We start from the raw sequence: 24,845 nt of genomic DNA on the forward strand, positions 1-24,845 counted from the left end.
GCTCGTCTTTTGGGCTCACCTGACTTCGGTCACGAGAATCGTAAAATAATGATTGGCTACCTGGTGATGCTGCGCCTCGTTCCAACACATTGCCCAAGGGATCGAAAGAGGAAGTCCACTGAACACAAGAAGAATGATTGATCTGGAGCATCTTCGTAACTGTATTAATGCCGATAAGAACGGTTCTTGATTAGGTCGAAGAGTTTAGGAGCGACAAGAGGTCCTTCGCGGCTTCCTTGACAGTATTCTGGCCTTTGTACCACGTGTAGCTGGCACCTTCTGTACTACACTCGCCGTCCTCCACTGAGAAGAGAACTCGGACACACCTGCATATATAAGGCTGATGCTTCTGGTGATGGATATAGCGGCGATTTTGAACCTGCATCGGGTTCATTTCGAGGGGCTCGCATCTGATCAATCAGGTTGGTTTGGAAAGGGCAACGTGTGCCGTCAATTCCGTCCCTAGAGAAACCTCAGATCGTCATGAAACACCTTCTTCGTGAGCAGGAGTAGTCGTATCCAGTTGGTTTTATTTGGACCTGCTGCCGCGGCTGTCAGCAGCGCAAACTTGAACATACTCGCAGTGTTTAACGTTGACTGTCATTTGACTACACGGCTTGAATCACCTGTACCACAGGTTGTACACCTTAGCCAGCAATGGTAGCGCATAGAGTGACCCTTGAATATTGCCCTTCATCCACTAACTTCCTCAGCCTGTCGTCCAGATTCCTGTTCACCGTTTTGCTTCGGCTGCTCTTGTCCTAATCATATTTTCTCCACATGTCAGATTCAGAGTGTGCTTGTTACTTAGGTATACGGGGTGGAGATCTAACGACCAATCACACTATAAGAGAAACAAAAGATGTACAAGTTGTAGGTATTTCTAGGAAGGAGGCTATTGCTAGAAGAATGCATATTATCCAACATGGTCATTGCAGAGTATAAACAGAGATAATTATTGCAACCCACGTGTAAGGGACTTTGTCTGCCAAGCACGCTACAGCTTATGCTAAATTAACTAACGGACGTAGATCCCATGGCCCAATGCATACCTCGCACCCAGATCCTTCATATAAAGGGAACAACCCCGCACAGCTCTCAATTCCCTTTCAGATATTCTCGCTCAACTCATTCCCGCGATTACTTTGTAGACCACAATAGTCCTAACCCAAAACAACCGGCGTTAGATCACCAACAAAATGACCTCCATCCTCCCCTACGACCTCGCCGAAAGCCTCCGTCTCAAAAAATCCCAATACTGCCGATTCGCCGACACACACGACTGGGACGGCTTCGCCTCGCTGACGCTCCCCACTCTGGCAGCCACATTCACCAACCCAGACGGCGAAGTCGCAACGGAAATCGGGGTGCGATACGAATTCAGCTCCCGCGACGAATTCGTCGCGTTCTTCCGCACCGCGTTTGAGACGCAGCAGACGATCCATATCGTTGGACCCGGCGAGCTAACCCGGGTCTCGGAGGATGAGATTCGTGCGGTGTGGGGTGTTGTTTATCATGCGGCGAGTCCTGGGGTTACGGGCTGGTGGAAGGGCACGGGGGGTGGCCATTATCATGAGACGTGGAGGAGGGTTGAAGGGGAGTGGCTCATGGAGAGTTTGAAGATGTTCAGAGGGTTTTGGAAGGTTAGCCAGCTGGAGGGTGCGGAGAAGGAAGTAGTGTAATCATGTTTGATATGCTCTATGTCTGAGTGTGTGTGCTATTCATATCTACCATGAGGAACCGGATGAAGCAGCGTCAATCGCATCTACACCTCTATACTCAAAGTACTCATTCCACTCCGGATCGTCAATGAGCGTCCGCGCCAGATCCTCCTCGTAGAAAATCGCGCATTCGCACCCCTCGTCAGGATTCCCCGTGTTCATGCGCGGTGGATATATCACAATAACACCATTGGTTACCCTGTCCAGTAGATGGCGATAGGTAATCGGAGACCCAAACCCAAAGTCGGCGCCGGTGATGTTCGCATCCCGATGGTCCGTCTGGAGAATCGACATGGGCGGCTGCGCATCAATGCGGATGTTCAAGGTCGATTTATCCCGCACCATGGCGACCATATCTAGCATTGCATCCAAATTCTCTTGTGTGACGCTGTTGGTAAGGGCGCGAATGCACGCAGCGAGTCTCCAGAAAGGCCAGTCGGATATAACCTGTGCGACGGTCGGTGGCGTGACTGGCGCGGTCGTACTTAGTGCTGCCGACATGGTATTCCCCTGCAGTCGTGGCGGCACTTTTGGACTGTGGAATCGTCTCCGCATGTCGGCCGCCTCGGCCCAGAAGAGCGGGCTGTTTATGGCAGGTTTAAAGACCGGTGCGCGGACCCGCGTGAGATGGCGGAAGATAAACGCTGAGAAGGCGTCGTAGGTTGAAATCCTTGTCCCGTCTCCTGGCGTGGCCAGAGCTTTCAGCTCCGCGGCTTTGCTCTTAGGGAGATGGAAGAGTAGGGATATGCCGGTTCTCTGCTCCGGATGGCGCTTGGGTGCTGGGGGCCCGCCGACGTTGGCTTCCTCTGGGGGTTCGGGTTTCGTCACGCGTGAGCGATCGAGATTTTTCGGGTCCCAGTCTGGTAATGGCGTTTTGTTCACAATCGCATAGCAGTTCTCCGCTAGCTGATGGGTAAGCCCAGCCCAGCCCATCACCATCGTTGGAGTAGTGGTGGTGGTGCATAATGAAGACGAGACCCCCGCGGACAAAGTTTGCCTTGTAGGCGGCAACCACGGGGCTGTGATCTGGATTTGCCTCGGGCTTCTCGCCATATGTCATCGGTGGCACACTCCATATGTTGAGATCGCCCAGCTTGACAGCGGAAAAGTGCGACTGCTCAATCTCGTCGAGTGACGGGTACTCCCCTGACTCGAGCCACTGCACGATGAATTGGACAGTACTGTCACGTTTCTTGCAGAACGAGTGGCCGCCCGCAGTGTCCTTCTCGATGGTACCACAGAGGTGTCGTACCTGGCTTAAGGTTCGTTCGAGGCCTGCTTTTAGTACCTCGGCCGCATTGCGCTTGTCCTCGTCGGCGAGACGGAAGAACAACGCGTAGTTGTTGTAGGCCTGTACTGACAAGTAGTCGAGCGTCGTTACCTTGAATCTCTCCTCTTCGGGATCATCCTCCCATCCGAGGGGATGCATATGATAAACCTGATGCTCAGGCATGGATCCTGCGTTATTCAAGTGTAGTTGTCAACTTGCACGAAGGAATCCTCTGCGACAAACATAAAAAAAGTGGGAGAATGGGGCACCGTCAAAGATAACGCCAGACAACCCCGTTCCAAAGATATTAACCGACTCCAACGACGGAGGTGCCCACTGCCGGACCAAGACCAAATGGAGCGGTGCCTGTCGCGCCGACCACTCTGCGTTGCATGATATGTCCGTGGGCCACCCCGGCGCATCCGCTAACGGTTGACAGGCGGGACGACGTAACCCAAGGAGAGCCTAGACAGGGGGATCAACGCGCTAGTCACAACCGGTTTTGCAGATCCAGGACCATCCCAGGTGTGGCCTCTTGGCCTTCCGACGCTGGGTTTCCCAGGTTCCCACTCTATATATTAACTAAGGTTGAGCGTCCTCTTCTCTGTCATACTGGATGCCTTTGGCATAAGGTTAAGGTGGAATGAAATGGACCTCAACGTCTACCGTTAATCTTACCTCAATGCAGCACTATCACTGCCTGATAAGTGCCAAGGTGACCATGAAATTTTATATCGACGCTTTTTAGGTATATGCCGTGGTCACTCGGTCGTTGTTCTCCACTTTGACTTGTTCTGCTTCAGCCACATACCCACATCTTTCATTTGACACCATCAAGCATATAACTGCTAGGCCTTAATCTATTACTGACTTGGTTTGGTCAAGGTCATACTACTGGTGTAGCCTCTGCACCATCATGTTTCGAAAGTCCTCTTGGTAGCGAGAATGTTTCATTCCCGTCAAGGTTAGCTGAAGACAATGCTGCAAAGTCGCGGCGAAGGATCGAGATTGATAAGGGCTCTTGACGCCGCCAAACAGAGGGCTGTGATGTCATGTTCCTTAGCATGTACTGTTGGGGATATTTATCCTATTACATAGGCTGTTCAAGATCCCTCCCTTTTAGAGGATAAGTCTAACATAGTACTAATAGATAACTATTCTTAACCGTATTAATTAGGGGTTTTATTATGGCTCTATACAGTCGGAGTACTATAACCGAAGACTAGAGCTAGTTTATGCTTCCTATTTAATTCAATTAATAACACTAGTCTTCTATGGTGGACACGGGAAGGATAATAAAAGAATATATCTAACATAATATAGGTACTAAACCAAGTATAATCTAGAGTTTGATTAGTCAAGTATACTCTGTTGTCTAATAAAGACCACAATTACTTGAAGCCTATCCACTATCATCAAAATAGGCTCAGTTTGAGGATGGGGTGGTACCCCGCTTGTAGTGGATGATTTCAGTGTGGAGCCGAGAGTGATAAGTCACCTAGCGGTTTTGATGAACCACTCCTGTATCAGACTATATCCCCAGAGTGAAAGCACTTGCTAGGTCTTTATTATCCATTTACCCGCAGAGCCTCCTTGGTAGCCAAGTGTTGAAGGCTCTGGGCGGAGCAAAGGCATCAGTAAGGATGGTACACACAACTGGCTAGTAGCCCACTACCTGATATCGCCTGCATACTTGAAAGGTTCGCAGCCAGCAACCGGGTTTTGCTTCCTCTCCCTCAAGTGGCAGCTTGGCGAATAATGATGTACGCCTTTTCTAACTCAGTACACAAATCACTGCCTCGCTTGCCATTTTTCAGACGATGTTAGTGACATGGCCGAACCCGCGACCCGGCTCGAACTAACGACTCCGTCTGCTTCTTGAAAGAAAAAAAAAATACGAGCTCCAAACACTGCCCCTGGCAGGGATAATAGCACTTGCCGCGCGTTTTCTGCATCCCCCGACGCTGTTGGCGAGGGCTGACCTCGGAGCCACAACATGAGATCTCGAGCGGGCACATGCAGCCCGTTTGACGAGCGACAGCTTCGAGCTGCGCTTGAACAGCAACCACTCAGTTGACCGGAATAGTGGCCTCCGACTGAACCTCCTGGATACTCTCTGACGACGGAAGCGGCGTCTATGCTGGATGATTATAGTATGGAGCCTGTTTTGTTGGCTGGGGTGCTTGTGCCGTAGCACTCGACACCGGCTGGAGCGGTTAAATCTTAGTCGAGCTCGCTGGGTGGAAGGGGAGGCGGCGTTACTAAGTCGACGGTAACGGCGGACACTCCGGCTCCGAGCCAGGACCGCGGAGCGGATGGGTTGACAACGGGTGCGAAAGCGGGGATCGCGGTTGGTGTTGGTGTAGGGGTTTTGCTGATCGTAGGAGCTCTGGTTTTCTTCTTGTCGTCGTTTTCGGTTCAGAGGAAGAGGAAAGCGAATGATTCTAGAAGGGAGTCGTCTGGAGGCAACGCGGCTGATGCTGCGTATCCCACTCAGGAGCTGCAGAGCAAACGGAATGAACTTGTCGAGGCACAGGCAGGTGAGCGTATGGGTTCCTGCTTAGAGTTGGAGGGGAGGCGGAGGAGATTGTAGAAGCCGCTAACAGGCCCAAGGATACTCATGAGCTGGGTGCATGAGTTGAAGGGGCCTCACCGTAACACGCAGGCTCCGACATGGGTAATATCGCTAATGGAGTAAGATATGAGTAAGATATGAGGGTCCGTCAACTTTTACCTGACTGGGTAGGGATTGATATATATCGTCCGTGGTCCAACCCGACACACGGGGAATTATAAATGAATGCTCATAGCTCAAGTCAGTGCGGCGTGAAGCCGCAAATCCGGCAGGCAGCGATCGAATCTCCAGAAAAGAGTTGAATCGAGAAATATCCGCGACGGTCCCTCAAGCTGGCGGCAACGATGCTATGGCCGTGAGCTTCTCTGCAAGTCGCACATTCCTGGATCGCGCGACTGAGAACCTCGGAGAACTTGTCATGTAAGACGGGTGCACCTCGTAGCGCCATCTTGCAATCCTACGCGCCGTACGGCTGACGGCGACTTTTGCGTATCTTTCTCCGATGTTGGAGTGCAATTGAAGGTTGTCTGATGACGACCTGGGCCAATTCAGCCAAGGTGTTGCGCTTTCATGGTCGCTCCACGCACATGATTTCGAGTACCCCAAAAGCGAGTTCACATCACAGTCTTCGCGCTGCGGAACGCTGTCTGAGATTAAGCGGGAGGGTGAGCGAATCAGAAGAAGTGATACTAGCCTCGGGAATTGCGCCACCGTGTCAGTGCCTTGCGTCTGACGGGCGCGATGGCCGCTTCCGACTGAGGAGGCTTGCAGGAGGGCCGACCGGTCTGGCCATGGAAACGGGCTGCGGTATTCGCGCGCCACGCGAAGCTTAATCCCTCAAGAACGGCAGTGGTGTTCCTAGTTCATTTGGAGAACAAGCTCTGAATATCCAAGGACAAGTATATTTTCGTCATATGTGTATGTGCCTTGTTGGCCCGCTTGGTAGTCCGGGGGCGAATCTCTCCTTCCCCGGAGGTTCTCCGATCAGCTTATGTCGCATATCTCATTTGACAGATTTTGTGGACCTTTTGAGGCATTTTCTTCCCAGTCAGCAGCGAACACACTGGTTTTCATTGGAAGTGTAGAATAACTGTTAAGTAAAGAAAATGCATCCCCGTGGGATCCCCATTGGGGGCCAGGTGGCGAGAATGACAGACCCCGCAGACTCGTCTGACCCATGGGGACAAGGCTGTCAACGTCCGAGATTTTCCCACGCACAGGAAATATCTCGGGTCAAAATCTCACCGGGGCCGCGCCCTTGTGCGACAATTCTGACAAGCGCACATCGCAATTCTGGATTCTACGGTTCTGTTCTGTGGAGCCTCGCCCGAGTGTAAGCGTGGTCGCCCCACTGCACGATTGGTCCTGGAGGGCTGGGGAAGGGTTGGCCACTGCACACTTGGAGAAGCTTCACCCCCACCATCACGCAGGACATGTGCTTGGCAGCTTGGCAGGAGCGAAAAGTCTTGCGTTGGGAAGGCGGGACCCTCGGTTAACTCAGGGCTCACCGGTGGCTGTCCGGTGTTTTCCTCCCGCTCTTTCTTAAACCGCCCTCTTCTCCCCCTCTCGTGTGCGTGAAAAGTGCCTGCAGGAATTGACGCGGGCTTGCTGAACCACCATGGCCCCTCACGATGAGATCGACGCTATTGAGACGCAGCGCGTCGAGTACAATGCGCCCATGAACGAGAAGGAGGAGGTCACGGACGAGCATGTTGAGCTGCACCGTGACCTCAAGGCTCGCCATATTAGTATGATTGCCATTGGAGGCGCTATTGGAACCGGTTTGATTATTGGCACAGGCAAGGCCTTAACGTATGTTCCCTGGATGATTTCCGTGGCTGCTGGGGTTGGCTGACCGTTTCAGAGCAGGAGTAAGCTTTGAGAATCGTGAGGAAACTTAGCAATACTAATCAGACCATGACTAGCCCGGGTCTCTGTTTATCGCCTACACCTTCATGGGCCTCATCGTGTGGACGGTGATGTGTGGCTTGGGTGAAATGGCTGCATGGCTTCCCCTCTCGAGTGGCTTTACGGGTTATGCTGGTCGATTCTGCGACCCCGCGCTGGGATTTACTCTGGGTTGGTGGTAGGTGTTGCTCGCCTTGTTCCTCTTGCGATTGTATTCTGACCCTCCAGCTACTACATCAAATACATTATTCTCCCCCCAACACAGTTGACTGCTGCTGCGCTGGTTATCAGCTACTGGCCGCGCACATCCGCCGAGAACGTCAATCCGGGAGTCTGGATTGCCATCTTTATGGTGACCATTATCGTGATCAACTACTTTGGCGTCAGGATCTTTGGTGAAATGGAATTCTGGCTGTCCGCGTTCAAGGTGATTGTCATGATCGGAATCATCCTGTGCTCGCTAGTCCTCGCCCTCGGGGGTGGTCCGGATCACGATCGCAAGGGCTTTCGCTACTGGAACGACCCTGGCGCATTTGCACCTAAGTACTCAGAGGGCTCGCTGGGTAAATTCTTGGCTTTCTGGTCAACCATGGTCTCCGCGACTTTCGCATATCTCGGTACGAACAGATCCTGTGATAACCAGCACTGAAAGTAGCTAACGACCTGAACAGGCACTGAGCTTATCGGTGTAACCGTTGGCGAAGCGCAAAACCCTCGCAAGACGATCCCCAAGGCGATCAAGCTTACCTTTTGGCGTATCATCGTCTTCTATGTTCTCAGCGTCCTCCTTGTGGGTATGCTCGTTCCATACAACTCCGAAGACCTGGCCTTTGCCACCAAGGCATCCAGCTCTGCCGCAGCTTCTCCCTTTGTCGCAGCCATGAAGAACATTCCCGGCCTGCCGCACATCATCAACGCCTGCATTCTGGTCTTTGTCTTCTCCGCCGCCAACTCGGATCTGTACATTGCGACCCGAACGCTCTATGGTCTCGCCCGCGAGCACAAGGCACCGAGGATTTTTGCAAAGACCAACGACGCTGGAATTCCCATCTATTCGCTGGGCTTCTCGTCCTTGTTTTGCTGTCTCGCATTTACTAGTGTGTCCGAGGGCTCGAAGGATGTGTTTGGATACTTTACTGATGTTGTCTCCATTGTTGGATGTATGTTCATTCCTGCCCCGTCTGTGATGCAAGAAAAGCATGGCGACTAACCCTCATAGTGCTAACCTGGATCTCGCTGCTCATCTGTCACATCTGCTTCATCCGCGCCCGCAAAGCCCAGGGCGTCCCCGACGAGTCCGTCCCCTACAAAGCCCCGCTAGGCATGATCGGCTCATACATCGCTCTCTTCTTCTGCATCCTGATCGCCTTCACGCGCAGCTTCAGCGTCTTCATCCACGACTCCTCGTCTTACGGCAACTTTGACTACAAGACCTTCATCACCGCGTACCTCGGCATCCCCGTGTACGTGACTGCGTTCTTCGCCTGGAAATTTGTGAAAAAGACCGAGTTGGTCAAGCCGCATAACGCGGATATCTGGACGGGCAAGGCGGCGATTGATCGCGAGGAGGCGGAGTTTGTTGCGCGGAAGCAGCAGGAGGATTTGCATGCCACTGGTTGGAGCAAGTTCTACAACCGTTATGTGTCGTGGTTGTTCTAGTTGCATACTGCTGGTTGATAGATTTGGTTTGATAGCATTACAAGACGAAAGACAGAGACGACTTCACTATGCATCTGTTGATAGTCTAGCCCTATTCGTAGCAAACATCCCTCACGAGATATATATAGGCTTGCCGCTCTGCATGTGGGTATGGCAAGTGTGTCCTGAATATCGAGGCCAGAACGTATCATTAGCTATTGCTTCATCAACGACAGCAATACTCTCCTTATTACTTAATGTATGGACCTTCGAGGAGGGTAGTGGTTGGCTGAGAGGTGGAGGCATCCACCCGCCGGGATTGCGCCGAGAAATATCAATACGGCAACCTTCGATTCATAGATCCGCTTGGGGGTTCGGCCTACTCCACTACTATTCCACGTTTGCTGCGCAGATGTGTTCTTCTTTACCAGTACTTATTTCGCCGACCCGCCCAGGGCAAACCGCGTGAGCGCCTACAGCCTTGTTCCACTGGCTGGCAGGATGCATGCGATAGCCGGAAATGTATACCCGCCGCGCTGGCCAAGGTGCTGCTTATTGAGGCCAGTATCAAGCTGGGGAGGCACGAGGAAGTTTGTACATATAACCTTGAGATTGGATATGACTGTTAAGAGTACGATCCAGCTCGGCTGCCAGCACGACAAGGAGCAGAGCACAAGGCAGCGACAGCGACTCGGCAGTGCCGACTTGTTTATCTGCTTTGTTGATCCAGCCCTCATTGTTTCCCGCGCGCTGCACTAGTAGTTGCAGAAATCATGGGCGATTATACCGCAGACTTGGATAAGGGCACGCCTGGATAGACAGCATGTCCGACGTTTGTTTTGTGCGAGTGGCCGCGGGCGGGGAGTGAGCGGGGATGATCGGGAACAGCCGCTTTTTTGGGGGAGGGTTCTAGAGCCTGAGGCTCGAGGTATTATTGGATTGGAGCAGGAATACGATCTACGATCCACTGGATCCCGGGGCGAAAAGAAACCTATGTATCCGTCGACTCTTCTGAGGGTCAACATGGCTGCGAAAAGTAGAAGCCCACGGAAGGGAAACGGTGCTAATGGCCCCGCACTGGGATTGCTCTCCAGCAGCTTTGGGGACTCAGGGCGGGTTAGACGTCTTGTACCCAGACCGAGAAAGCGCAGGCCAATAATATGCCATCCCCGACGCAAGACGATCCATCTCGCAATATCTAAGATTCTCTCTTACTCGAGAACGCCTATATTCTTCTCTGGGCTTGGGGTCCCGGCCGATGGAACATGTACCACGCGACTGTTGACCATGGGGCCCTTCCAGGCTGTTAGCTTCCTCATCTTCCCAAAATAACTATACCTTCTCCTGGCATACACTTTGATATTAATTATACGCATTTCCTTGTCACGAGGAGCAATGAAGGGATGCACTGCGCTTGTCCATCCTGTGCGGCCGAGACCTGTTGGAGCCTCTATACAAGGTGTTCTAAAGCGCCTTTATAGTGTTTGCAGAGAATCTTGGGCCTGTATCGTATAGGTCTAGATTCGATTCCCCGTGGTTATATAGCTCGAGAATGGAGGTTGTGTCTCTATGGTCTGCATGGATGGCGGATTCTGGGAAAATCCGGAACTACCCCACGTTGGAACTTGAAGGGTGGGAACAGTTAAGTTACTCCAAATGCTTACTCAGGCTGTGGGCTGGCTGTTAACATAGTGTAGTATTTTTGGTTACTTATATATAGACGGTCTCACTCGCAATGCCACATTGCTTAGCTCAGCCCATTGGCACTTGCTAACTGGTTCAGCCTTATCTACATCAAGAGCCCCACGTGGCAGTCATTGGTTCTTTTTCTTTACTAAATTGGCTAATCCACTAGCCAAATCAATGTCTTATACATCACCAATTAGCAGTTGTTCCGGCGGCAACAATTTCCGGCCAAGGGTCCATACAATCCCCCCTTAAATGATCTTATCGCTTGGAAATTTAACATAAGATTACTGCTCGGGGCTCTTGGTGTGCCGATCTTGACTATCATTCCCATCTCACCCCAGTCGTTCTTTTCTCCAACTACAGCCTTGTCGTCACTCGTTTAGTTTCTTTCTTTCATCCGTTGATCTCGGTATTCAAACACCATGATCAAATTTATTTCCTCTGCACTCTTGCTGAGTTCCCTCGCGGCGGCCATCAGCATCACTGAGCCCAGCGAGAACTCGACCTACGCCGCTGGGTCCACCGTGACTGTCAAATGGAGCACCGTCGACACCGACCCATCCACCTTCAGCCTCTTCCTCTGGAACTTTGTCTCGTGGCCTCCCACCTACGTGCCCCTGGCCTACGACATCCCCACCACCGATGAATCCCACACCGTGCAGATCCCCTGCGACACCAACCCGGAATGGGGTTACCAAATCAGCGCGATCAACGGAACCAACGTGTACATCATCTACGCGCAGGGCGACAAGTTCAGCATCAGCGAGCCGGCCAAGGGCAGCCACTGCGCCGACACCGACCCGGTCCCGCCCCCGTTCCCCACGGGCCCCTCGGCGACGACCTGTGACGCTACTACCGTTTACATCACGGTAAGCCCAAGCGGTTCTACCATCCCGCACCACAGTCATCATCACAATCATCACCATTCCCACCCCGCACAAGCTCCATCTGTCTCGTCCACCACCACTGCTACTGCCACCGCCGTTCCCTCTTCTTCATCTTCTACTTCTACGTCTTCATCTTCTCTTGCTCCCTCCACCTCCCACTACACGAAGCCTGGAAATGTGCCTAAGACGATTGGTTGGTGCTCAGACTACTCCCACCCCGTGACCTTGGACCACCCGCCTGCGCCCACCGACGCCCCAGTCCCGCCTGGTACAATCGGAGATGATGGCTTGGTGACTGTGATCGTTACTGCGACTGTTGCTGTGCCTGCTCCGGAGGGCGATGATCGGTGCGTGGCTGTTTGAAGTGTGAGTAGTATCCCCTTGTTGTTGTTTTCTCTCATGCGTTCCGGACTAATGGATCAAATGCAAAGGGACTCGTATTCAAGACTACTATTTCTGCCGTCGATGGAATAGTCTCAACTTCATATCCTTTATCTGTAATTATATCTAGGGCGCGATGACGCTTCGGTGTCGGTGCCTATTATTCTGTTAATTAATTATTATATACGTGCTCACCGCGCCCAGTGGTCGTGCATTCGAGATCCGACCCATATTTCCTACCTTGCAACTTGTCCTCGAGCCCTTCGGCTCAAAGCACTTGGCGTATGAGCTCCGTACAAACTTGGGCACCCGATACGCCGGCCCATTGGAAGCAAATGGAGCCCGACGGCTAGGAAGCCCGGACTGTTGGTCGGTTGAATTCTGAAGGGCCCAAACCCCGCTGGACAAATGAGCTGTCAGACGCGTTTGTGCCGCCCTGGGATCAATCCAGGGTTGCTTGCCAGCACTCAGGATTCATGTCAACTAATTCTCCCCTCACCCAACAACCGCGCGATCAACGTCCTGACAATGCCAAGGGCATGCCCTGCCTTCTGTACATCATCTTATGCATACTGATGCAACTAGCAATCATGCTTCACTACTCGGCAGCGGAACTGATCCGAGAAGAATCATGAACGGAGCAACACGTGCTAATCGTATTTGTCCACTTTCGCAGCTCCCTGGAATATTGATCCTCCAAGGACGATGACCTAATTCCGGCCGACTCTATGGACCAAGGAGTCGATCGATGCCTGCCCGCTAATGCTGCCCATTCTGCACGCGGGGTCATCATTTGGCTTTCCGGGGATCCTTGGAAGCTTCCCACATCACCGACACAAATCTGTATTCAGTCATCTACAGCCAGCCCATATCCGAAACACAAGGATTTCTATGATGCGTTCATCACCCTGCATACGGTCTTTGCTGAAGTTGACCCTGCCTTGCACAGACGATGCCGCTGCATGCTCAATCCGTTTTTCTCACGTGCATTCAAGTTGGAGCCGGTGGATGTTGACAAATTGCAGGCGCTCGGGGACAAGGTCGACCGCCTCAGCAGTCCCACTGAGACTTGTCAGGGCTTTGGATGACGCTTTCCCAACCAGAAGGGGATCATCCCTTGCTGGAGCTTGAGGGGTGAGAGTATCTGGTGGCCTGACCTAAAGCTTTTACCGTAGTAGGCTTACCTCCTAATGATGTTGTAGGTCGCCTGCGCCAAGGAAGGCCACCGACCCGGAATGGCCTCCCGGTCTGTTTACCGCGTGTGGTGCCCGCAAACATGTCGCCGTTGATCGTGGACGGGAAGGTCGTCTCGCCTGGGGTAGGTATTCCTTCCACCTACGTCTGGTCTATCTCTTGGCCATAGAAACTAATACTTTGCCTGTCCCAGACAGTCGTCTGCATGTCGGCGTACACCATGCACACCAGCCGCGACATCTAGGGAGAGGATGTGCTCTCCTTCGTCCCCGAGCGATGGCTCGGTCCCCAGGGTTAAAAGCTCGAACACTATTTGGTGACATTCTCAAAGGGGGCTCGCAGTTGTATTGGATAGAAGTAAGCTTACGCCTTTCTTTCCCGCCTTCACCATCAGCAACGCAGTCACCGTGGGGCAATGCCACGTTCATCGCTCGAACTGACGCCGTGTTACAGCCTAGCTGCGGCAGCGATCACCATAGCTTTCGCATGGCTCTTCAATAACTATACGCCGAGCATCCCCCTAGAACTTGTGGTTCCCGCCAGGGTGGATCGGTTTACGCTGCAGTATGCCATATCCGGCGTGCCGGGCAAGTTTAAGTCTCGCTAGCGAGGATGATCTGGATTTCAGACCCGGGGGATGCGGATGGTAGGTTGTGATCATACAGTGTGTCTCGAAACCGGTCTGGCTGTCAAACACTTGATGATTCTTCTCCAACCCCACTGCCAAGGAATTACATAGTATCTTAAAGAGTGAAGTAACAGCTTCCAAATAAGGAGGACGGAAAATCGACCTGGGGACGTCGAAATTCAAATAACCACTTTTAGTGGAGATATATTGCAACTGACCTTTTAGTGGTCATTAAGCGCAGAAGATAAATAACAAAATCCCCAATGACTGAAAAGAGTCTCCCAGCAACCGTCAATCTTTAGAAATATGGAATGAAATACGCCGTTCCAGAGAGTCCCTCCGAGCCAAATGGAGTGTCCACAAAGCCTGTAATGGTCTGCGAACCAGAGTCTCCTTCGAGCGCAATTGATAAATTATGATCCTTGACATAGGAACCTGACTTGACTGCTTCCAGGCCATTCATACCATCAACAGAATCGTATGTGAGCTTCGCGTTGGAACACCTGAAGTTAGGCTCCTCCTTGATATTTATTCGAAGGTTAATTCTTCTACCGTCCACGTCAAAGCTGCCTTGAGTCTGTCCAGAATCGCACGAGATGAATCCATAAGCGTCAGGCATCTGTTCAAGCATGTGGATTAGCTCATTGAAAAATAGGAGGAGGCTGAAGATGCAATCGTACAGTGTCTGATTTAATCAAAATTAAAGCAGTAGTAAATATTATCGTTTAGCTAAGTCATGTAAGTTGTTAAATGCTTGATAGCTGAGAAAAAGCTTTCAATCAGAGGAGCAGAGGGTATAAATAACCTTCTAGCCAGTCTTCTATTCCTGAATGATGACGCCCTATACTTTTTCTATTCTGATTACAATTAACTCCTTAAGTGGTTGCTGCAATGGTCTATGAATCACCACTGTCTGATTACCCTATCTAAGCTTTCTGTCCATTAGAGTTTTATGCATTACGGGTTATTGACGTTACTAACTAGTAAGTGATGGCAAACTAGGGTCACACAATCTGCCTGCCTCCAATCAGGGTTATACCATATGTCCAGCACCAACTTTGAATCGGAACGGCGAATAAAATTCAATAAATCACAAGGCTCTAGAAGTACCATAGTGAAGGTTAACATCCAAGAAAAAGCGCCCGGGTGAGGCGCGCAAATCGCGCAATAACTCTGAGCGCGATGGCCAAGGCCAAGGCCTGGTACGCTGCCAGTGCAAAGGAGGGGCGTTCATTACAAGAGCTAGGGATTCACAGCCGCGTAGATGTCTTGATGGGCTTGTTTGCCACCCTACGTACAATCAGCTCCTGCTCGATGATACTACGAAAGATCTGCATTGGCCGCCCAACGATGAAGATGAATCTTGGAGCAGGGTGGTCCACTGTGTAGAACCCACGGAGATATAGCGAGCAGAAATATCCTCAAGGGACCCACCGGTAGCCCCAACGGTTGATGGAATCATGATAACTACTGCAGTGGAGTGAAAGGCCCCCGAATTCGAGGTCCAGGACCAGAGCGTGACAACTAGAGCGGAGACATACTCGCGACCGGATCGCCTACCCGGCCCTAGTAGTGTTCTCCTGCTCGACCACGCAGTACGAGCAGTTGACAGAAAAGACTGTGCGCGTCCGCGGCCCAGAGCTCATCCCCAGCCCCGTCTACCAAGTCAAGCTAGAAGGCGTTGAGAAGCTTGGATACCGTACAATCTTCATCAGCAGCATCCAAGGTCCAATCCTTATTGGTAAAATCAACCAATTTCTAGCAGAGGAGAGCTTATACAAAAAAGCTCTTCCTAGAGCTCGACCAGTCTCCTCAGTGCCCACACATCTTCCATTTCTATGATCGCAATGGCACGATGGGCCCTATCAAGCCTTCTCCAGCCGCGGGGCACAAGCTTGGAATTATCGCTTCTACATCTGACAGAACAAATTACCCCTCAACCCGCATCCCAAGTACCAATTACGTTGGCAAGAGTGATGTCTTCTAATCGGCTGTAGGCTGTTTAGCTTTCCCAAGATCTCCTGTCCGGATGGTTGTTCTCGGGTTTTCTTAGCTAAAGTAATCACGCTGTTAAGAAAAGTTTCCAAAGATTAAGCTGGTAGTCTGGCGCGTTTAGTGCTATCGAGCTCCAGCAGTGCTGTGGCCTCGGCTATGATTTAGGTGGCATGCTCGAGGTGGTTCAGGGGCAAGATCCCCAACAGTAGCCAAATAGTTCCACCAACCATGACTTCTAGGTATTAGGCGATAGCCAGAAGCCTGGTTAAAAGATTAAACCAGGTTTAAGGTCAATTAAACGGCTATTTAGCGAGAAATTTCAAAAATTTAGTCTGAGCTAAGAGTAGTTATGTGCAATTTCCAAGGAAATCAACGCGACCGGAGCGGAATCTCTTATCACCAGAACATGAGAGGATAACTAAGACCAATATCATCGCTATAACTAACAAGAAGATCAAGCGCGTGACATAGCCATGCCAGATAATTTACTAAATCTCTTAATATGGGTCTGATGGAGCATCCTATTTATTTCTACTTTAGCTGACCTAGCAACATTGATATCTTTCCATGGCGTTTTCCTTAGCACAAGTGACTAGCCCATTTATTATCTCCAGTATCATAGGTTCTGGGTTCTATACCTTGTCCCACCCACTAATCAGAAGGCCATTTAACAAGCGTTGGAAAGTCTAGATAATCCTAATACCACAACTCCAAGCATCATTCTGTTGCGGGGTAGGCTAGCTTCATATTGTTCATCGTAGACAAGGAACGGGTGTAATTCACTTACAGCTTCTTGGTAGGAAAACTTTATATCTTCAGCGGTTCTTCTATCATGGAGGCTTTGCCTATCCAGGACTTGCCAGGCCTATATCTCCAAAACACCCCTCACCCAATCCAATCCACCTCTCACTCTCAGATCTCGCTCAACGCTCTCACTTCTCATCTGTAGGATACCCATCACATCCTCCACAAGCGCCCTCCCAGACCCCTCCGCCCACCAAACCTCACCATCCAACATCGCCAGCAGCGCTCCCCAGTGCATAAGCACCAACAGCGGAAGCGTCTCGCGCCGCCGTAAACAATCTACGAAGCCCCGATCGACCGTAGCGAGCCACGTAAGTACGGACACGGGATCCTGCATCGCCGCATAGCGCTGGAAGCACTTGCAGAGGCGGGCGATGGCTGATGAGATTAGGGCGTGGCGGCTAGATTGGGATAGCTGATGGTGAAGATGATATGTGGTAGTATTGATGTGGTCCCGAGATTGGAGCTGGTTCTCGGCTACATTAAGCTCATTCAACCGCTCCAATGCCTCCTCGGTGTCCCTATCAAGCTCCGCGAGCCTCGACTCGGCCCAGAAATTCTCGTAGACGAGACAGGGATCTTTATCCTTTAGCCACGGCAACGTGAGCAGGTTTATAAGTGCAGTCCCCTGCACGAGTTCGAAGAGGGTGAAGATTGTCTCCAGCACGCTCGTGCTGATGGTTGGATCCGAATCCGATCTCGTTTCAGAACCTGCGGCACCGGAACGGGTGGTGAGTTTGAGGACTCGAGGGAAAGCAATCCCATTAATAATCGTAATTATTGAATGAGCAAAGACGACATCACAGTTTTCTTGCGAGATATTCTCGATTGCCCTTTGGAAGGGTTCCAGTGCGCGGCTCTGGTAGTCCATCGCCGCGTCGATGTAGAGTTGTATCAGCGCTTGTCTCCGGGCGCGGTATTCATCCTCATCTTTGCGAGCCATGGTACCGGTACTAGTGCTAGATCCGAGCCGTGCAGCCGTGTGCAGCGCCGCAATGGATAGTAGCCCATCGAGAAGGAACTCATTCCCTTCTTCGAGTGCGCGCCGCGGGACGAAGACTTGCCACTCATCCCTCCCGAATGGGCCGGTAAAGAGGGATTTGTATGTTTCCGTGCTGAAGGTGTGCATTAGTTCTAAGTTGAGTCGATATGATGATGACGGTGACGCTGGCGATGGGTGTGGGTGTGGCTGGCTCAGTTGAGGGAGATACGAAGATGCACTTTCATGTCCAGGATTAGGGCGAGGAGCAGGAGCAGGAGCAGGCGCAGGCGCTACAAGAGGACGCCGCGCAGGCGACGCCGTACGCGAGCGCGTAAGAGTGGGCCGAGCACGGGATGATTGTATTGGGAGCTCGGCGTAGGCGCAGTCCAAGCCGCGAAAGCTGCAGTTTGCGCAGGGATTCCCGGACTCGTCACACTGATGTGCTTTACATTAGCCGACGATCCAATCTAATTTGATTCGTTCGTCGGGTGTGAACGCATCGTCTGATCCGATCTGACAGATGTATGCTCATATCCGAAACGAAACATTCATCACTCACCTTGACTCGTCGTTTCTTACAGACCAGGCATCCTGTTCGTGACTTTCGATGCGAGCGGAGCGGCGGCATTGTGCATGGATGAACGCCTCTTGGGTTCGGTCTCGCTTTCGGTTTGCAAACACGCTTTGATTAACCAAGGCCAGAATTTAAGGTCCGCCAGACAAAGGGTGGAGTGAGATTAGGCAGATGCCGAGATTTGGACCCCAAATGAGCAGCCAATCGGATGTATCATGTCCATATATCCGAGACTCAAAAGCCTCAACTTTTCTTTCAGGTTCAGTCACTCGCAGACTTATGTACTCGTGACATCGAAAGAAGGGGCTGAAACAACCCCAGCTTGAGGCTCTGCGCTGTGAGGAAGTGGCGAGTTGAAGGGTTTGTCCCAATTGCACAACGTTCTGTTAAATTCAACATGATTGACATACTTTCTAAATTTATATTTTGTTAAGATACTAGTTCACATAGCCCCACAAATGCAAAGAAAATGTACAAAAGACGTAGTAAGTGACCTAGATATCTAAAATGTAATTGTCTCCTATCCGAGTCATAAGCAAGGTACAGTTTTTGGTAGCCATGGTGATGGAATAAACGAGCAATGTGGGCTATAATAGACTTGCAACGAGAGAATATAAGGTACTTAAAGGCAGAGTCCGGGCCGTACGCCGAAGCTGGGCTTTGTATCTCCGGCGTGCGTATGTTTGTAGCAGCCGTCTCCTTGCGTACATTACACAGTGGACTCCAGGCGTAAACCTTCACCCTCTGTTTCCTGGTCATCCCTTTAATGATAAAACTCCCTTCAAACCCATTTATTCCCATCAAATTAGTTTAGAGAAATAGCTGACTGCACCAGGCTAGGAACTACACCCTGGGCTCTTGGAGCCCTTAAACCAAAAGAACACTCCTTCTTTCTGGGCATTCTCGCCATATCCAGCTGATGGCTTCATGTTTCCGCGAGGAACAAAGTGGACCGGTGTCATTCATCAAGCAAGTCAGTGAGACGTTACGTAGCTAATTAGTCAATCCAGGCACATGTGGATGATTAGCGGGTTTGCTGGGTGTGGTGGTATTCCACCATGCGATCTCGTCAAAAGCGACGGTGACCAGGAAGATTTACCAATACTAACTCCACGGCACATCACTCCCGTTCCTGGTTGTCATTTCGGGCGACTTTGGTACTTCTGACCTCTGGCAGCCACTGATTTCGAACCTCGGGCGCGGCGATCGCTGTCCGAGTTTCCACGCCTAGGGTTACGGACGCTCGTCGAAGCGAACAGACCCCGATGCCTGCAGCATGCTCAGTCTGGCTGTAATCTCGACACCATCATCGAAACCGCAGGACTCCACGGGAAAAGAAAGCTTTGCCCTTGTTAACGGACTTGATGCCTCGTACCCACAGAACGTCTCCTGGATAATATACACGGGGACGTTTCCACGGCGGCCAGAACATCGCCAAGTTCCTCCCACGCGGAATCCCCTAGGCCCAACCTTGAGATCCCCTCGAAGTGGATCGAGTTCTACACGCGCATGGGCCTTGCCGCCGAGGATATCGTGCAAGAAGCCGCGAAAAGGCCGGCGGATGCTCGGAAACATTACCCGCAAACGCACTTTACAATCTCGAGATGCAGGGGGCAGCACGCTCAAATCACGGTGTTTCAATGGAGCTTATCCAGGGCGAAGGCGGTTTCGCGGGGCGTGCATTGAGATTTGTGGTGAAGCCCATGTTGGCGGATGTTGGCGGATTGTGTTCTGAGGAGAATGCCGGCCCCGGGTGGGGTTGTCATTTTCCGCCTACGGAGGCTGTCGTGGAGGTTAGGGGGTTGATGGATTGCGGATTTTCATGATGGATTACAATGAGTGGTATATGCATCTATGGACTTGCATGGAAATGGTTGCGTGAGTTGGCTGGTCTGAACGTCAGCTTACCAAACTGTAGGGCGGAAACGCTATAATACCCCAAGCCATACAAAAAGCATGGAGGACATATAAAAAGAAGACAATCAGGTTTGGTTATGTTCACTTAGATTAGGAACTGTTGAGGTAGAGTTTATTACGAGGCAGCGTATGCGTACTCATACGCCTGCATTTCTATGATTCTAGAGATAGTGGGATATCGACATATTATATAACTTAGGAGAGGTAGGAAAACAGGGTATTTGTCAGACCATATCCAGGCGCACCCTATGCAAATGCACATGCAGGACAACCCAAAACGGGGACGAAGCAGCGCTCCTGGACTAGTCTAGAAAGAACAGAAGAGGGATCAGAGGGCCAAGAAAGCGATGCAGCAGAGCAAAGCCTACTCTATCTCACCAAGTCCACCGAGTGTATGCGTCTAGTTGGCCATACCCCAGCGAGGCGCGTTGACAATGATACCAGTCAAGCAGCCAGCGATGATACCGGCGCAGGGGAGGGTGATGATCCAGCCCATGTAGATCCAGGCAACCATGCGCCAGTTGATCGTCCTCCAGGTTCCGTTGCAGAGACCGACACCGACGGTGGCGCCGGTGATGCACTGGGTGGTGGAGACGGGGAGCTCTGTTGGGTTGGAAGGTTAGTCGCTGAGAATAAAGGCGGAGCTTTGGTGGAATAGAGGGGTGTCGGGAGCTGTAGGGGTAGGGAGCATACTAAGTCTGGTGGCGATAATCACAGCAATGGCGGCTCCAAGCTCCATGGTGAAACCACGCGAGGGAGAGTGCAGAGTAAGCTTGTTTCCGAGGTTGCGCATGATGTGGTAACCGTAGGTCCAGATACCAATGGAGATACCGGCACCACCGAAGACACTGAGGAGCGTGTTAGTCGGATGTGAAGTCTTGTGGGCACATCGGTGAGAGGAGGCTTACAGAATCCAGATGGGGACTTCGGTCTTAGCGCCCTCGAGGGCGCCACTGCGCCAGATGGCGTAGATGGTAGCGTAGGGACCGACAGCACTGGAAATTGTTAGCAACGCGAGCAAAACTGGTCCGGGTGGGGTATGCGTACTTGGCGACATCGTTGGCACCGTGGGTGAACGAGGCAGTGCAGGCAGTGAGGATCTGGAGGAAGGAGAACATGTATTCGGCCTCGTTGTCGTAGTGGGCGGCGTGGGCGTGGGTCTTTTCAAGATCACCGGAGAGCTTGCCAGCGTTACCCTGGGCACTGACAATGTCCTGCTCGATACCGTTGAGGAAGGCCTTCTTGGCGTACCAGAACAGCACGGGGACGCTGTACCAGGTTCCCTCGGGGCGGGGGCCGCAGACGTTGATGACATCGGGGTCGGTGGTGGTGGAGCCGGTCTCGTCACGCGAGTTGGTGGTGACATCAGGCTGGCCCTTAAGGTCGGGGGTGGGGTGCTCGCCGGTGGTGGATGAAGAGGATTCTGCGCGGGCGGTCTCCTCGTCACCGTTGCGCTCGGCCTGTAGCTCCTCCATGGTCTTGTGGCCGCGGTAGTAGTCGCGGACAGTCTTGACGTGGGCGGGACGAGGGGGCACTTCACCGCGGCGGAGGAGGAGGGGGCCGTAGATGAGATCCCAGGGCTTGAGCTGCCAGTCGCTCTTGATGACGCGGCGGTACAGCCACGGGCAGAGGAAGATGGCAGAGATGAGTGCGACACCAGCTCCAGTACCCACAACAGTACCAGCGATCTCTGCGCCTTCCAAATCAATTCTGCTACTGCCACCCTTCCAGACGATAAGCACTGTAATTTGTTAGTAAGATGAGCAGAAAGGGTCAGCAATTGGGGGGCACCAACTAGTCAGGAGGGCGGAGGTCAAGAGGAAGTAGAAGGGCACAGTGTACAGCGCCTTGAGAGCTGCGTTTGGGCGCAGCAGGATACCATACTTGGTAATCAGGAAGATGAGAGCACCAGCCACACCAGAGAGCAGAGGCGCGATAACCCAGGCAAGGAACACCTGAACGACACCAGAGTTGATATCACCTCCCCACCAGATCACATCATCAGCTCCAATCAGAGCAATACCCATTCCAAGTATACCTCCGAGAATTGAATGAGTTGTGGAGACAGGAAGACCGATTTTCGTGCAGATGGTGAGGTAGATGGACGAGGCAACGACGGCGCAGCACATTCCAAGCATGAGAAGGGGGGCGTTGTCGGTAAAGGCATCGATCTCAACAATCTTGGTACGGATGGTATCGGCAACGCTGTTTCCTACACCGACACTGAATGATATTAGTAAAGGCAAGGGCAACAAGAGTAGTGAAATGGTGAACTCACGCTCCGGCGAACTCCATGATGGAACCAAGGACCATGGCCTGCCAATGCTTCAACGAACGCGACGACACAGAGGTCGACCACGAGTTGGCGCAGTCATTGGCACCAATGTTCCAGGCATCGAGGAACGCAAAGATCGTTCCAATGGCAAAGATGTAATCATATTGATGAAGAACCATCTTGACGGTTGTCAGACAGCTGCAGTTTCCAAAGGAGAAGTTTGGCCTGCGCTTGTGGAATGATCCAAAGGTTGCTGGGAGATAAGGCAAGTCCACGGGCGATCGTGAGCAGGTCTTTATAGTGAAGAGATGCAACACCCGTCCAGGTCCAGGGTCACCCCGAGACAGCGCGCGGTGGGCCTGGCGATGGGAGCCAAGAAGCCAAGCAGGCCGGGCTGCCAAGCGCGCTGTCCACTCGCTTGGCGCCGCGACAGGGACCCTCCCGCTGGCTAATCCGGGGCCTGCAATCGAGAACGTGTCCAGCCCTTCTAGAACATTTCATGATTTCGTGCGCATTGCACCAGCACCGCCGCCCAATGACATCCTGACTCGCGGTGCACCGCACGACTCGGTCACTTGGCCTCCCCGTCCACCAACCACGGCCGCCCCGATGCGCTCGTTCGAGTCGTTTCCCACGTTTACTGACAAACAGGTTCTCAAAATGGCCCAAGTCCACGAGATGCTCGTGTCCATTGCAATCTACCTTGAGCTCTAGCGGCAAACGTGCCAGTCGCATAATCTAAAACATGCTCCACACGCACCCTCAATACACTGCCCAGAGATAAACGTTCAATCGTGCGACAATGCAGTCTCTCCATTGGTTTGAATCTACTTAATCCTGACATCGCATCACCCCGATTCCACCCTTGGTGTCGCGTGCCCAGAACTACTACTACTGCTAGACTCCCTCAGCTCCTCGACCTGCTCCTGTAGGTACCGGATGTACTCCACCGCCGTCTCGAGTAGCATTGCCTGGCCAAGAAAATCTCCGAGTGAGCACGAGCGTGAATCGAGACAGGGGATTGGCTAAACTCCCTTTCGCCCCCTCTATATACAACAGACAACAACATACCTTTGTGCCACTTAGTCCCTTCTCGTCGACTCCTCCCATCTCCATTATCCGCGCTATCTGGTCCAGCGCAGCTTTCATGCGATCTCGTTGACACTTCTGGGCATCGGCGTGTTGTCTCCTTCGAGATTCTGTGGAGTTTTCTCTTGCCACGCTGACTACCGCACCTGCTTCCAACATCTCCTGTTAGCCCATCGATTCGTTTGAAGCCCGAGCTCGTACGCCTGTAGCACGTGTGCTGAACGGTACATACCCTTTGGCCGGATCTCGACAAACTTTCGTTTGTGTATTCGGGGATATGGCGTTCTATGTGCTGAGCTAGTTGGGGTAGGCTGTAGGTTGTGAAGCACGTGCGACATGATTGGTATGTGGTTATAGCGCCAAGTTGGAGTTCTACTGGTCTTTCGCCGGATTCAAGACACGAGGGCTGCCAGTGGTTATTTATATTTGCTTTGCAGATGGACCGGGACTTTCTCCCCAACATGCGAGGATATGCCGTGACTTGACTCGATATCGGGAGGAAGGAGACTGGGCTGTTGGAATCCTCCTGGGGATATTAGCAGTGGGTCCTGCTTGGATTGTCCGGCCGTAAGGCCTCATTGCACGGTCCAATTGTCTCACCAGCTGGCGTTCTCGAGCCTCTCGGGAATCGGATGCATTGTAGAGAAGGTATCCTCTAACAATGCACGACTATCTCCGTTGAGAGTACGGGGTGAATGTCGGAATGCTGAGACTGGAATGGGAACACTTTGCCTCGTACTGTACCCTTCTTCCTCTTGTCGGCTCGTAGCCTGCGCCGTGAACTTCCCCCCTTGGCCTGCCATAATTAGAAGAATCCTCCAATGCACACTACCCCAAAACAATAAGGAATACTTGCGGACTCCGTCCGTACTTCCTCCATAGAGCACATAGCACGTTAACTACAATCAGCCCTGCCTCCCTCTTTTCACCCCTCGCCGAAAATATTGTATCCCTCTCATACCAGAGCAGCAGCCCCAAAATACCGCTCACCCAGCTCGCAACCCCACATTGCACGACCGCCTTGCACCCAGACTTCAGAGACTGATAGTAAAACTGGCCTATTTTACGCATCACTCGCCAAACACAATAATGTCCCAACCTGCACCCCCGACGAGCTTTTCCCCCTTCTTTCACTCCACGTATCCCCATCAAGGGACGCAGTAGCCAAAATAACCAGCCATAAGGCTGGGTCAGATGCAGACTGCGCCGCTGCCGCCGGCCGGAGTGGTCAAGCCACACCATATCAGACTTGGCTGCAGCCACGCTCCAGCCACGTCCGTGCGTCGTATCCTTGTATGATCGCCACGGTGTTTTATCG

General features: G+C 52.1%; 7 protein-coding genes across 7 annotated transcripts; 3 read left to right on the plus strand and 4 right to left on the minus strand.

Moving 5' to 3' along the window:
• Nucleotides 1-1,066: 1,066 nt before the first annotated feature.
• Nucleotides 1,067-1,682, plus strand: BJX68DRAFT_276277 (uncharacterized protein; the record flags this gene model as incomplete). The annotated part of the gene is made up of 1 exon (XM_071048058.1): nucleotides 1,067-1,682. Exon 1 carries the CDS (start codon nucleotides 1,200-1,202, stop codon nucleotides 1,680-1,682), a length of 483 nt encoding a protein of 160 aa, XP_070898465.1. The 5' UTR covers nucleotides 1,067-1,199.
• A 45-nt stretch (nucleotides 1,683-1,727) lies between these two features.
• Nucleotides 1,728-3,238, minus strand: BJX68DRAFT_276280 (uncharacterized protein; the record flags this gene model as incomplete). The annotated part of the gene is made up of 2 exons (XM_071048059.1): nucleotides 2,658-3,238; nucleotides 1,728-2,623 (listed from the first exon to the last, which is right to left on the minus strand). Exons 1-2 carry the CDS (start codon nucleotides 3,172-3,174, stop codon nucleotides 1,728-1,730), a joined length of 1,413 nt encoding a protein of 470 aa, XP_070898466.1. The 5' UTR covers nucleotides 3,175-3,238.
• Nucleotides 3,239-7,075: 3,837 nt separating this feature from the next.
• On the plus strand, nucleotides 7,076-9,317 carry BJX68DRAFT_238659 (amino acid permease/ SLC12A domain-containing protein). The gene is made up of 6 exons (XM_071040402.1): nucleotides 7,076-7,378; nucleotides 7,431-7,437; nucleotides 7,492-7,652; nucleotides 7,703-8,091; nucleotides 8,146-8,634; nucleotides 8,694-9,317. Exons 1-6 carry the CDS (start codon nucleotides 7,185-7,187, stop codon nucleotides 9,131-9,133), a joined length of 1,680 nt encoding a protein of 559 aa, XP_070898467.1. The 5' UTR covers nucleotides 7,076-7,184; the 3' UTR covers nucleotides 9,134-9,317.
• Nucleotides 9,318-11,096: 1,779 nt separating this feature from the next.
• BJX68DRAFT_102882 (GPI anchored serine-threonine rich family protein) lies at nucleotides 11,097-12,129 on the plus strand. The gene has a single exon (XM_071035764.1). It carries the CDS (start codon nucleotides 11,224-11,226, stop codon nucleotides 12,049-12,051), a length of 828 nt encoding a protein of 275 aa, XP_070898468.1. The 5' UTR covers nucleotides 11,097-11,223; the 3' UTR covers nucleotides 12,052-12,129.
• A 4,353-nt stretch (nucleotides 12,130-16,482) lies between these two features.
• On the minus strand, nucleotides 16,483-18,342 carry BJX68DRAFT_238664 (Zn(II)2Cys6 transcription factor domain-containing protein). Its single transcript, XM_071040403.1, has 2 exons — nucleotides 18,232-18,342; nucleotides 16,483-18,107 (listed from the first exon to the last, which is right to left on the minus strand). The coding sequence occupies exons 1-2, from the start codon at nucleotides 18,298-18,300 to the stop codon at nucleotides 16,752-16,754; spliced, it is 1,425 nt and encodes a 474-aa protein (XP_070898469.1). The 5' UTR covers nucleotides 18,301-18,342; the 3' UTR covers nucleotides 16,483-16,751.
• Nucleotides 18,343-20,563: 2,221 nt separating this feature from the next.
• BJX68DRAFT_255805 (inorganic phosphate transporter) lies at nucleotides 20,564-22,617 on the minus strand (the record flags this gene model as incomplete). Its single annotated transcript, XM_071043102.1, has 6 exons — nucleotides 20,564-20,766; nucleotides 20,857-21,011; nucleotides 21,072-21,158; nucleotides 21,211-21,904; nucleotides 21,959-22,386; nucleotides 22,442-22,617. 6 exons carry the CDS (start codon nucleotides 22,615-22,617, stop codon nucleotides 20,564-20,566), a joined length of 1,743 nt encoding a protein of 580 aa, XP_070898470.1.
• Nucleotides 22,618-23,286: 669 nt separating this feature from the next.
• BJX68DRAFT_255806 (uncharacterized protein) lies at nucleotides 23,287-23,865 on the minus strand (the record flags this gene model as incomplete). The annotated part of the gene is made up of 3 exons (XM_071043103.1): nucleotides 23,287-23,409; nucleotides 23,510-23,673; nucleotides 23,760-23,865. The coding sequence occupies 3 exons, from the start codon at nucleotides 23,863-23,865 to the stop codon at nucleotides 23,287-23,289; spliced, it is 393 nt and encodes a 130-aa protein (XP_070898471.1).
• Nucleotides 23,866-24,845: the final 980 nt, after the last annotated feature.

The sequence above is a fragment of the Aspergillus pseudodeflectus genome (genome assembly GCF_044049435.1).
Source record: "Aspergillus pseudodeflectus strain CBS 756.74 chromosome Unknown BJX68scaffold_25, whole genome shotgun sequence".
NCBI lineage: Eukaryota > Fungi > Ascomycota > Eurotiomycetes > Eurotiales > Aspergillaceae > Aspergillus > Aspergillus pseudodeflectus.

Excerpts from the sequence above, each read along its gene's own strand:
- BJX68DRAFT_238659 (XM_071040402.1), top strand. The coding sequence starts at position 7,185 with ATGGCCCCTCACGATGAGATCGACGCTATTGAGACGCAGCGCGTCGAG. Across the intron at positions 8,092-8,145 it reads CGCGACTTTCGCATATCTCG|GCACTGAGCTTATCGGTGTA; the intron begins GTACGAACAGAT and ends CGACCTGAACAG. Across the intron at positions 8,635-8,693 it reads TGTTGTCTCCATTGTTGGAT|TGCTAACCTGGATCTCGCTG; the intron begins GTATGTTCATTC and ends TAACCCTCATAG.
- BJX68DRAFT_102882 (XM_071035764.1), top strand. The coding sequence starts at position 11,224 with ATGATCAAATTTATTTCCTCTGCACTCTTGCTGAGTTCCCTCGCGGCG.
- BJX68DRAFT_238664 (XM_071040403.1), bottom strand. The coding sequence starts at position 18,300 with ATGCCGCCGCTCCGCTCGCATCGAAAGTCACGAACAGGATGCCTGGTC. Across the intron at positions 18,108-18,231 it reads GTAAGAAACGACGAGTCAAG|TGTGACGAGTCCGGGAATCC; the intron begins GTGAGTGATGAA and ends AAAGCACATCAG.